Below are 13,287 nucleotides of genomic sequence, written 5' to 3' on the forward strand. Positions count from 1 at the left end.
CCAAATATTTCACGTGATTTGTTTTTGTGTAGGCTACTTGCATGATTTCGCTATTGTACTACATAATTGATATGGCAATTACACTACACTACTTTGATATGCATCATTGAGGATTAAGAAGTGAGAATACGCAATGCCCACTGAAAGAAAATGGGTGGCGTATACCTGTGTATAACCTCCATGCCACACTGCCCATCATATTTAAGTTGAAATGTGTGCAATCACATTGCATTATTTAACAAATCAAATCATCAAATCAAATTTTATTGGTCACATACACATATTTAGCAGTTGCCATTCCAGGCGGTGATACAGCCCGACAGGATGCTCTCAATTGTGCATCTGTAAAAGTGTTGCGCCTTCTTCACCACACTGTCTGTGTGGGTGGACCATTTCAGATCGTCACTGACGTGTACGCCGTGGAACTTTAAGCTTTCCACCTTCTCTACTGCGGTCCCGTCAATGTGGTTAGGGGTGTGCTCCCCCTGCTTTTTCCTCATGTCCACGATCAGCTCCTTCTTTTTGTTGACGTTAAGGGAGAGGTTATTTTCCTGGCACCACTCCGCCAGGGCCACTCACCTCCTCCCAGTAGGCTGTCTCGTCATTGTTGGTAATCAGGCCTACTATGTTTGAGTTGGAGGTGTGTGTGGCCACGCAGTCATGGGGGAACAGGGAGTACAGGAGGGGGCTGAGCACACACCCTTGTGGGGCCCCTGTGTTGAGGATCAGTGAAGTGGAGTGGTTGTTTCCTACCCTCACCACCTGGGGGCGGCCCGTCAGGAAGTCCAGGACCCAGTTGCACAGGGCGGGGTTCAGACCCAGGGCCCCGAACTTGGAGGGTACTATGGTGTTGAAGGCTGAGCTATAGTCAATGAACAGCATTCTTACATAGGTTTGTATTCCTCTTGTCCAGGTGGGATAGAGCAGTGTGCAGTGCAATGGCGATTGCATCGTCTGTGGATCTATTGGGGCGGTAAGAAAATTGAAGTGGGTCTAGGGTGTAAGGTAGAGGTGATATGATCCTTAACTAGCCTCTCAAAGCACTTCATGATGACAGAAGTGAGTGCTATGGGGCGATTAGTCATTTAGTTCAGTTACCTTTGCTTTCTTGGGTACAGGAACAATGGTGTACATCTTGAAGTAAGTGGGGACAACAGACTGGGATAGGGAGAGAGGTGACTATGTCCGTAAACACTCCAGCCAGCTGGTCTGCACATGCTCTGAGGACACGGCTAGCGATGCCGTCTGGGCCGGCAGCCTTGCGAGGGTTAACACGCTTAAATGTCTTACGTCGGCAACGGCGAACGGGCCGGGAGCGGGCCGCATTGATGGCACTGTGTTATCCTCAATGCGGGCGAAGGTGTTTTTAACTTGTCTGGGATCAAGATATCGGTGTCCACGACACGGCTGGTTTTCCCTTTGTAATCCGTGATTGTCTTTCCACCACTATGTTCTCTTTAGCACATAGCATAACAATGCCCAGAACCGCTTTCACATGATCATGATTCTTCTCTACAAATGAATAGTCCATGTACTCGCGGTTAAGTTGATTTAAAACATTTCCCCAGCTTTGATTGCGATGGCTTGCACTGGAACCTTCAAATTTGTCCAGTGCAAAGGAGTGTGGTTTGCTAGCCTGGTGCTTAAAGTATGTCTCGTGAAGAAGCTTCCAATCCTTTTATCTATCTCTAACAAATGAGCCTTCCATAGTGGCCTCAGGCAAATGTGTACACATTTTACAGAAAACAGCGTCCCTTGTCAAACTGTATTCCAGCCAACAAAACTGTCCATACCACTTCTATGAGAAACACAGCGATTTTCCATTGATCACTGTAGTGGGGAACACTCACATTTTTGGTTGTGTGGGTGGTTCATCAACTGCAGACAAACCCGCAGGTGTACTTGTGATGACATGCTCACTGTGACGAGGCAGGGCTTGGTGATGGTGAGTTAGCTTGGCTGTGGAAGCTAAGCAGTATCCATGCTAACCTTTTCATAGGCTGAAGACGACTGAGTGACAGATTGGGCTCGGCCGATGGAGGTAGTGGAGCAAGTGTTGTCTTCATCCTCCATCTGTGGCTTTTTGAAAAAGCACATGAGTGAACTTTGTTTTGACCTTAACTTGTGACTAGCTAGCGCTAGTTTGCATCAGCAATGATTTGCAGTGGGTCAAAACAATTTGATAAATGTTTTTTATTGTCACATGCAGTGAAATGTGTTGTTTCACAAGGTCAACCATAGTAGTGTAGCACCCCTGGAGCAAATTAGGGTTACGTGCCTTGCTCAAGGGCACATCGACAGATTTCTCACCTTGTCGGCTCTGGTATTCGAACCAGCGCCCTTTCGGGGGGAGGAAATCAAATTAATTGATTTCATTTTTTATAAAAAAAATATATTTTAAGCCATCCTAATTGGGTGGGCCAGTGTTCAATCTGGCAGGACCTCTGCCTGGCCTGACCCTGCCCTGGCCTAGCATCTGTAGCACAGCCAGCTGAGACACACTGACTGAGAAGGGGAGGGCAGGAGAGGAGATTTGGGTGAGAGGCTGAGACTGAATTAGACTTATTAGACCCCTTTCGACTACACAGGGCTGATCAGGGCCATCCATCTTCCTCATTATTCATGCAATTGCATTTCCCCTAAAATTAAATTAATGTTGATGCTCCCAGACGTTTCCACTTCACAATAGCAGCACTTACAGTTGACCAGGGCAGCTCTAGCAGGGCAGACATTTTACGAACTGACTTGTTGGAAAGGTGACATCCTATGACGGTGCCACGTTGAAAGTCACTGAGCTCTTCAGTAAGGCCATTCTACTGCCCATGTTTTCCTTTGGAGATTGCATGGCTGTGTGCAAAATGTTATACACCTGTCAGCAACGGGTGTATCTAATTTGAAGGGGTGTCCTCATACTTTTGTATACAGTACCAGTCAAAAGTTTGGACACACCTACTCATTCAAGGGTTTTTCTTTATTTGTACTATTTTCTACTATGTAGAACAATAGTGAAGACATCAAAACTATGAAATAACACATATGGAATCATGTAGTAACCGAAAAAGTGTTAAACAAATCAAAATATATTTTACATTTGAGATTCTTCAAAGTAGCCACCCTTTGCCTTGATGACAGCTTTGCACACTCTTGGCATTCTCTCAACCAGCTTCACGAGGAATGCTTGAAGGAGTTCCCACATATGCTGAGCACTTGTTGGCTGCTTTTTCTTTACTCTGCGGTCCAACTCATCCCAAACCATCTCAATTGAGTTGAGGTTGGGTGATTGCCTGGCAGACCATGCACAAGCTCCTCCTCCATGCTTCACCATGAGGAACCTCTCACGTGGAGATCATCCGTTCACCTACTCTGCGTATCACAAAGACACGGCAGTTGGAACCAAAAATTTCAAATTTGTACTCATCAGACCAAAGGACAGATTTCCACTGGTCTAATGTCCATTGCTCATGTTTCTTGGCCCAAGCAAGTTTCCTCTTCTTATTGGTGTCCTTTTAGTAGTGGTTTCTCTGCAGCAAATCGACCATGAAGGCCTGATTCCTTCAGTGTCCTCTGAACAGTTGATGTTGAGATGTGTCTGTCACTTGAACTCTGCGAAGCATCTATTATGGCTGCAATTTCTGAGGCTGGAAACTCTAATGAACTTATCCTCTGCAGCAGAGAGAACTCTTTCCTGTGGCGGTCCTCATGAGAGCCAATTTCATCATAGCGCTTTATTTATTTTTGCTACTGCACTTTGAAGAAACGTTCAAAGGTCTCAATTTTCCGCATTGACTGACCTTCATATCTTAAAGTAATGATGGACTGTCGTTTCACTTTGCTTATTTGTGACCCGATTCAGGAAACTAGGCGTATGTCGCAAGTCACGACTTCACAGAAGAGCCGTTTGAACGTAAAAAATATTTTTGGGGCAGAAATTCCTTCTTGAACATGTGAACTTTCATGTGCCTTAATAACAAACTTCTATTCCATCTGTAAATATGAATAAAGTTGTTAACCTCTATGGGCTAGGTGGGACGCTAGCGTGCCACCCGTGGTGCACTCCATCAACAGCAGGTGCATTTCAAGAGCGGCAAATTTGAATCCAAATAAATGTCAAAATTCAAATTTTTCAAACATACAACTATTTTACACCCTTTGAAAGATAAACATCTCCTTAATCTAACCACGTTTTACGATTTCAAAAAGGTTTTACGGCGAAAGCATAAATTTAGAGTATGTTAGGACAGTACATTTACAAGAGTTGTATGTAATGTTTTGTCAATTCAAAGACAGGGTCACCAAAACCATAAAACCAGCTAAAATGATGCACTAACCTTTTACAATCTCCATCAGATGACACTCCTAGGACATTATGTTAGACAATGCATGCATTTTTAGTTCTATCAAGTTCATATTTATATCCAAAAACAGCGTTTTACTATGGCATTGATGTTGAGGAAATCGTTTCCCTCCAATAACCGGCAGTCAAGTCAGCGTCACAAATTAAATAATTAAAATTAGAAAACATTGGTAAAATATTATATTGTCATTTAAAGAATTATAGATTTACATCTCTTGAACGCAATCAACTTGCCAGATTTAAAAATAACCTTACTGGGAAATCACACTTTGCAATAATCTGAGCACTGCGCCGAGAAAAATACGCGTTGCGATACAGACTAGACGTCATGTTGGGGAGATCTAAAATCGAAAATACTATGTAAATAATCCATTACCTTTGATTCTCTTCATCAGATGTCACTTCCAGGTATCACAGGTCCATAACGAATGTAGTTTTGTTCAAAAAAGCTCATCATTTATGTCCAAAAATCTCCGTCTTGTTAGCACATGATCTAAGCCAGCCGGACTTCTCGTCATGAACGAGGGGAAAAAATATATTTACGTTCGTTCAAACATGTCAAACGTTGTATAGCATAAATCATTAGGGCCTTTCTTAACCAGAACATGAATAATATTCAAGGTGGACGAATGCATACTCTTTTATAACGTATTGGAACGAGGGTACCCAACATGAACTCGCGCGCCAGGTGTCTAATGGGACATCATCGTTCCATGGCTCTTGTTCGGTCAGATCTCCCTCCAGAAGACTCAAAACACTTTGTAAAGGCTGGTGACATCTAGTGGAAGCAATAGGAAGTGCCAAAATATTCCTCAGCCCCTGTGTTTTTCAATGGGATAGGTTTAAAGGCAATACAACACATCAGGTATCCACTTCCTGTCAGAAAATGTCTCAGGGTTTTGCCTGCCAAATGAGTTCTGTTATACTCACAGACACCATTCAAACAGTTTTAGAAAATTGAGGGTGTTTTCTATCCATATATAATAAGTATATGCATATTCTAGTTACTGGGTAGGATTAGTAACCAGATTAGATCGGGTATGTTTTTTTATCCAGCCGTGTCAATACTGCCCCCTAGCCCTAACAGGTTAAATTACGAGCCTAGTTGGTTTAGCCAAAGAAAAAGACAGGAACTTTTTCGCTAGCCATGATTGGCTGAGATAATGAGTGGGCTGGACATGCCGAGAGATTAGTTTGATTGGTCTGCGGTGTAGCATCGTGTGTTGATAAATGAGCTGCTCATTATGCGTAGATAATCCTTTCTACAGTTCTACAGCAGTTTTTTTGAAAGATTAAACGTTAGCAATGGAGAACTGCAAATATGTTGCTATTGCTCTCAATAATATTGGTGCCCTGAATTTATCAGGCGCTATCGTCAAAGGTCAGTGGGAAAAAGTTGTGATGGACTACTTTCTGGAGGACGGTCGTGCCATGTTTGTATTTGTATTTATTATGGATCCCCATTAGCTGCTGCTTTGGCACTCTTCCTGGGGTCCAGCAAAATTAAGGCAGTTTATACAATTTTAAAAACATTACAATACATTCACAGATTTCACAACACGCCGTGTGCCCTCAGGCCCCTACTCCACCACTACCACATATCTACAGTACTAAATCCATGTCTATGTATTGTGTGTGTGTGTGTGTGTGTGTCTGTGCCAGAGGTGTGGACTCGAGTCACATGACTTGGACTCGAGTCACAAATATGATGACTTATAACTCGACTTTGACTTCAACACCAATGACTCGTGACTTAACTTGGACTTGAACCTTTTAACTCGAACTGACTTGATACCCTCGCCAAGCCCAAATATAAAACATTATGCTATTAAAAAAAGTGTGCAGAGCATCAACTCTTCATTTAACGGATTACAGTTTGAATCGGACAGCAGCCAATCAAATTGTGCCAGCTGAGAAAAAGTTGCACGTGGCAGTGCAGAGGAACGTCGGCAGGTGAATTCAGATGGAGCCCTTGGAAAGATGATACCCAAAATTATTATTTTCGGATATAAAGACTACGCTGTATCAAGAAAAAGCGGATTGCAACTTGCAAAACATTCGGGAAGAAAATGACAGACGGAGGCGCAACTTCGAACCTTGTTCGACATTTGAAGCTGCGCAAAGAACGGTAAGTCGTGGCTAATATAGCCGACAGCTATATCATTCATAACTTTGCAAGTGTAGCATGTTGGCTAACGTAACGTTAAATCAATGAGCCTTCACACAGTCAGTCAGTCCGGGAACGTGATTATTGCACCCAAGATTGAGCTACAACTGGCTAAGCAGTTGGTAGCCTAAATCCTGCCTGACGTTACTGCTGTTCCTAAAGCCATTGATATATGTTAGCCTACTGTAACCACACACACTGTGTGTGTGTTTGTGTGTTAAGGTTGGGTGATTGTGTACAAGCCTACATCGCCGATTGCGCCCCATAGCGATCCTCGATAGTCGATCGCTATTGGGGGAGGTCTTTCTTATGGCTACCCATGTATTTCCTGGAAATATAAAGTTTATTTGGAAAGTAATAAATATATTTTTAAAAGCATTCGTGATTTGCGGAAATGTAATATACTAACTATTACTCTTGTTAAAAATATGAAATGGTATTACATTTGGTGAAGAGCACATTATGACTTGTTTATGACTCGAAACTCAAAGTTTAGGACTTGAGACTTGACTTCAGACTTGACTCGGACTTGCCTGTCTTGACTTGGGACTTGAGTGCTAAGACTTGAGACTTACTTGTGACACAATGACTTGCTCCCACCTCTGGTCTGTGCCAATGTTTGTGTTGCTTCACAGTCCCCGCTGTTCCATAAGGTGTTTTTTTTTATCTGTTTTTTTTAAATCTAATTTTACAGCTTGCGTCAGTTACTTGATGTGGAATAGAGTTCCATCAATATGTTTTGACCATGACAGTTAACAATCTAGGGTTACTCCAAGCAGTTTAGTCATCTCAACTTGCTCAATTTCCACATTATTTATTACAAGATTTAGCTGAGGTTTAGTGAGTGTTTTGTTCCAAATACAATGCTTTTAGTTTTAGAAATATTTAGGGCTCTTATTCCTTGCCACCCACTCTGAAACTAACTGCAGCTCTTTGAGTGTTGCAGTCATTTCAGTCGCTGTAGTAGCTGATGTGTATAGTGTTGAGTCATCCGCATACATAGACACTCTGGCTTTACTCAAAGTCAGTGGCATGTCATTAGTAAAAATGTTAAAAAGCAAGGGGCCTAAACAGCTACCCTGGGGAATTCCTGATTCTACCTGGATTATATTTGAGAGGCTTCCATTAAAGAACACCCTCTGTGCTCTGTTAGACAAGTAACTCTTTATCCACATTATAGCAGGGGATGTAAAGCCATAACACACATGTTTTTCAGGCAGCAGACTATGATCAATAATGTCAAAAGCTGCACTGAAGTCTAACAAGACAGCCCCCCCCAATAATTTGATCATACATTTTTCTCAGCCAACCATCAGTCATTTGTGTAAGTGCTGTGCTTGTTGACTGTCCTTCCCTATAAGCATGCTAATCAAACACAATTGTATCTGGTCAAACACAATTTTTGCAGAAGTTAACTAAGGGTTGGTAACAGGCTGATTGGTCAGCTATTTGAGCCAGTAAAGGGGGCTCTACTATTCTTGGGTAGCGGAATGACTTTAGCTTCCCTCCAGGTCTGAGGGCACACGCTCTCTAGTAGGCTTAAATTGAAGATGTGGCAAATAGGAGTGGCAATATCGTATGCTATTATACATGTTGACTCTCTCTGACTGAAAATGAATCAGACAATGAGGAGATTCCTAATTTAGGTAAAAACCTTTTCATTGAAGAAGACATTGTAGAGTCTTGCAAGATACAGTATATGAACTTGAAGCTGCACTGGCACTGTAGCTGGCAGTTTGTACCTTGTATTGTTTATTTTATGAACTCAAGAATGATCTGCTCGTAATGGTGTTTCAATGGACTCAATAAAATGCTAAACAAAAATACAATTGTAAAAAAAAAATGTAATTCACATTCAAAAATGAAGTGAAAATAACTCAAGAGATGTTAAGTTAAGCTATAAATTATACATTTTAAGGACATTTGCCATAATATTCAGTATTTTTTTAAACGTTAGTTGCACTAAATTCTGGCCTCCCAAGTGGCGCAGTGGTCTAAGGCACGGCATTACAGTGCTTGAGGCGTCATTACAGACCCGGGTTCGATCCCAGGCTGTGTCACAACCGGCCGTGACTGAGAGTTCCATAGGGCGGCGCAAAAGTTGTCCGGGTTAGAGGAGGGTTTGGTCGGGGGGGCTTTACTTGGCTCATCACGCTCTTGTGGTGGACCAGGCGCCTGCAAGCTGTCGTCAGTTGAATGGTGTTTCCTCCAACACATTGGTGCGGCTGGTTTACGGTTATGCGGGCGGTTTGGTGGGTCATGTTTTGCAGGACGCATGACTCAACCTTCGCCTCTCCTGAGCTCATTGGGCAGTTGCAGAAAATACATTTCAGCTCCAATTTACTCATGAGGCATACAACACAGCGTAGGCATAGCCTATAGGCCTAGTGTTTTTATTTTGTATCTATACCAAGAAGGAGAGTGATGGAGTGCTGCATCAGATGACCTGGCCTCCGCAATCACCCAACCTCAACCCAATTGAAATGGTTTGGGATAAGTTGGACCGCAGAGTGAAGGAAAAGCAGCCAACAAGTGCTCAGAATATGTGGGAACTCATTCAAGACTGTTGGAAAAGCATTCCTCATGAAGCTGGTTGAGCGAATGCCAAGAGTGTGTAAAGCTGTCATATTGTTCTACAATGTAGAAAATAGTCAAAATAAAGAAAAACCCTTGAATGAGTTGGTGTGTCCAAACTTTTGACTGGTACTGTATATTTTTTTATGAATTAATTTGGGTTCACAGTGTGGATCGAACCGAGGTCCCGGTACTGAACAGTTCGGTACAAATACGTGTACTGTTACACCCCTATTGAACATGCTCCTGAAGTTAAGATCTTTGATCTTTTCTTTCTCCACAGCACCTCCTACAGTCCGAATAATCCACTCTGGCCACGCATGCAACATCGAGGAGGAGCGTTACACCGAGCGCGTCTACACCATCCGGGAGGGAGAGACCCTGGAGCTAGCATGTCTGGTCTCAGGCCACCCTCGACCTCAGGTGAGATCATCACTGCACTATCCCCAGACCCAATTTACTTATGTACTGCGTTGTCTGTGCCATCAAATTAGAAAGACTATAACGGACATTACCATTCAAGTCGACATTCTATGATGGGTGGAACAGTGGCCATATTGAGTGTATCAGTCAAATTGCTGTGGTCTGAGCATAGAATTAGAATTACTAGAACATACACTAATTTAAATGAACGTTCTGTGATGAGTGGACAGGCGGCCATATTGAGTGTACCCACAACTGTACCAGTCAGGTTGCCATGGTCTAGCATTTCTATTTCTACTGCTCCTGTAAAGCCTCCACTTTTTAGACTTCCACTTAACTGCCTTTCTGTACCCACCTTTCCTTTGCCGGAGCGGCGGGGCTCAGTTAAGCACTCTGGCGGTACGCTGTTCTGTCGAAGTCTTTATACGTGCAAATGAGTTCAATCACACCGAGTGAAGAGGAGCTCCCCATTGGGGGAAATGGCCATAGGGGAAATCATCAGATGTGCTCTACTGCAGTACCAGCCCCTCAGGGAATCAAACATTTACACTAAAAACAAGAGAGAACTGGAAAAGACGTGGGGGGAGAGTCTTAGTGAATCCGTGTGATAATCTTTTATTACTCTACATATTTGAGTGAGTGAATGGGAAAGGCATACATTAATTTGACACAATGGATGGTAGAGTTGGGGGATGTATTACTGGGGGATGCAATGTTTTATTGTGGGATTTTAATTAGAATTTTATTAGCTGATGCCATAACATCAGCTAATCTTCCTGGGGTCCAATACAGAATTTAAAAGATAGACACCAATGACGCCGGAGGGGATGGCTACCGTTTTACGGGCTCCTAACTGTGCTATTTTGTGTGTATTTTTGCATTGTTTGTAACTTATTGTGTTACTTTTTATATATTTTTTTACTTTAGCTTATTCAGTAAATACTTTCTTAACTCTTTTTCTTGAACTGCATTGTTGATTAAGGGCTTGTAAGTAAGCATTTCACAGTAAGGTCTACACCTGTTGTATTCGGCGCATTTGACAAATACAATTTGATTTGATTACAAATAATTACATTTACGTTATGACATTACAAACATTTAGCAAGTAGATATTACAGACAATTAAAATACCTGACAGGTAATGCATTTAACATTCAGTGGGATTAGTATCTGTCCAGTCATATGGTCGATCACATTAGATGTTCTTTTATTGTTTTCTTGAAGGTGGGTTTATTTTTTGCCTGAGAAATGTGATTTTGGTTAAAACCAATCACATCAAAGTTTTGTTGCATACATAGATTTGCAGATGTTATAGCAGGTGCAGCCAAATACTTGTGTTTCTAGCTCCAACAGTACAGTAATACCTAGCAATAATTCCATTACGTGATGGCTCTATAGATTTGAGGAGATGTGTCCTTGGTCTGGGGGTTATCAGATGTCCTAAACTAGCCTGTCTGTTTTGGTGATTATGTTCATTGCTAATATACATGAATTGGTCAGACAAATACAGTGGTTTCTAGAAAAATATGGATACTAATTTGTGTTCAACAGGAAGCCATGAGAGATGCTGGTGCATTCTGTTGACATCCATACCGATGGAGTAATGAAGAGCTAATCTGGCATCCCTGTTTTGAGCAAGTTTTTGCTGCAGATGACCATAAGATTGGACACTAGACAGTACTCTAGGTGTGATTGAACCAAAGCTTGGATCAACTGATTCAGAGTGCTGGATGTTACATACTCAGACCATTTTCATGTTATAGCAATGCCCATACCCATTTTAATTACAATGTTATCTACAGTGGGGGGGGAAAGTATTTGATCCCCTGCTGATTTTGTATGTTTGCCCACTGATAAAGAAATGATCAGTCTATAATTTTAATGGTAGGTTTATTTGAACAGTGAGAGACAGAATAACAACAAAAATATCCAGAAAAACGCATGTCAAAAATGTTATAAATTGATTTGCATTTTAATGAGGGAAATAAGTATTTGACCCCCTCTCAATCAGAAAGATTTCTGGCTCCCAGGTGTCTTTTATACAGGTAACGAGCTGAGATTAGGAGCACACTCATAATTATTAAGGAGTGCTCCTAACCGCAGCTTGTTACCTGTAAAAAAGACACATGTCCACAGAAGCAATCAATCAATCAGATTCCAAACTCTCCACCATGGCCAAGACCAAAGAGCTCTCCAAGGATGTCAGGGACAAGATTGTAGACCTACACAAGGCTGGAATGGGCTACAAGACCATCGCCAAGCAGCTTGGTGAGAAGGTGACAACATTTGGTGTGATTATTCGCAAATGGAAGAAACACAAAAGATCCGTCAATATCCCTCGGCCTGGGGCTCCATGCAAGATTTCACCTCGTGGGGTTTCAATGATCATGAGAACGGTGAGGAATCAGCCCAGAACTACACGGGAGGATCTTGTCAATGATCTCAAGGCAGCTGGGACCATTGTCACCAAGAAAACAATTGGTAACACACTACGCCGTGAAGGACTGAAATCCTGCAGCGCCGGAAGGTCCCCCTGCTCAAGAATACATATACATGCCCGTCTGAAGTTTGCCAATGAACATCTGAATGATTCAGAGGACAACTGGGTGAAAGTGTTGTGGTCAGATGAGACCAAAATGGAGCTCTTTGGCATCAACTCAACTCGCCGTGTTTGGAGGAGGAGGAATGCTGCCTATGACCCCAAGAACACCATCTCCACCGTCAAACATGGAGGTGGAAACATTATGCTTTGCGGGGTGTTTTTCTGCTAAGGGGGCAGGACAACTTCACCGCATCATTTGACAGGGCCATGTACTGTCAAATCTTGGGTGAGAACCTCGTTCCCTCAGCCAGGGCATTGAAAATGGGTCGTGGATGGGTATTCCAGCATGACAATGACCCAAAACACACGGCCAAGGCAACAAAGGAGTAACTCAAGAAGAAGCATATTAAGGTCCTGGAGTGGCCTAGCCAGTCTCCAGACCTTAATCCCATAGAAAATCTGTGGAGGGAGCTGAAGGTTCTAGTTGCCAAACGTCAGCCTCGAAACCTTAATGACTTGGAGAAGATCTGCAAAGAGGAGTGGGACAAAATCCCTCCTGAGATGTGTGCAAACCTGGTGGCCAACTACAAGAAACATCTGACCTCTGTGATTGCCAACAAGGGTTTTGCCACCAAGTACTAAGTCATGTTTTGCAGAGGGGTCAAATACTTATTTCCCTCATTAAAATGGAAATCATTTTATAACATTTTTGACATGCGTTTTTCTGGATTGTTTTGTTGTTATTCTGTCTCTCACTGTTCATATAAACCTACCATTCAAATTATAGACTGATAATTTCTTTGTAAGTGGGCAAACGTACAAAATCAGCAGGGGATCAAATACTTTTTCCCCCTACTGTATATGTTCAGACGAGTATAGCGTTGTGTTCAAAGTGATGCGAAGTTGTTTGGTCCTTGTTCCACAGGAAACCCATCCATCGGCAAGTTTAGTTGAAGGTCACCAGCAAGCATATACAGTGGGGTCCGAAACTATTGACGCCCTTGATAAAGATGACCAACAATAACTGGATAAAATAAATATTTCAAATACTGAGCTACATTGTATGCTCCAAAAAATTGGGAAATAATTTTATACCAATACAGAAGAGATTTTGTTTATCAAGTAATATTTTTTTCTCTCAAAAAGGTAGGGGTCAAAATGATTGACCCCCCCTGTTTTCAATACCTATCAATACTTTACCTTGCGAGGATAAGGGCACTGAGCCTT

The 13,287-nt window shown here is 42.3% G+C and overlaps 1 protein-coding gene across 1 annotated transcript in view; it reads left to right on the plus strand.

Annotated features, from left to right (window-relative positions):
- Positions 1-13,287, plus strand: part of LOC106610629 (MAM domain-containing glycosylphosphatidylinositol anchor protein 2) — a 233,934-nt gene that overhangs the window by 69,517 nt on the left and 151,130 nt on the right. The window contains exon 2 of the mRNA XM_045723335.2: positions 9,379-9,518. Coding sequence (XP_045579291.1) covers positions 9,379-9,518 — 140 coding nt within the window. The remainder of the gene's footprint in view (positions 1-9,378; positions 9,519-13,287) is intronic.

This window comes from Salmo salar, chromosome 09 (genome assembly GCF_965601325.2).
Source record: "Salmo salar chromosome 09, fSalSal1, whole genome shotgun sequence".
Lineage (NCBI taxonomy): Eukaryota > Metazoa > Chordata > Actinopteri > Salmoniformes > Salmonidae > Salmo > Salmo salar.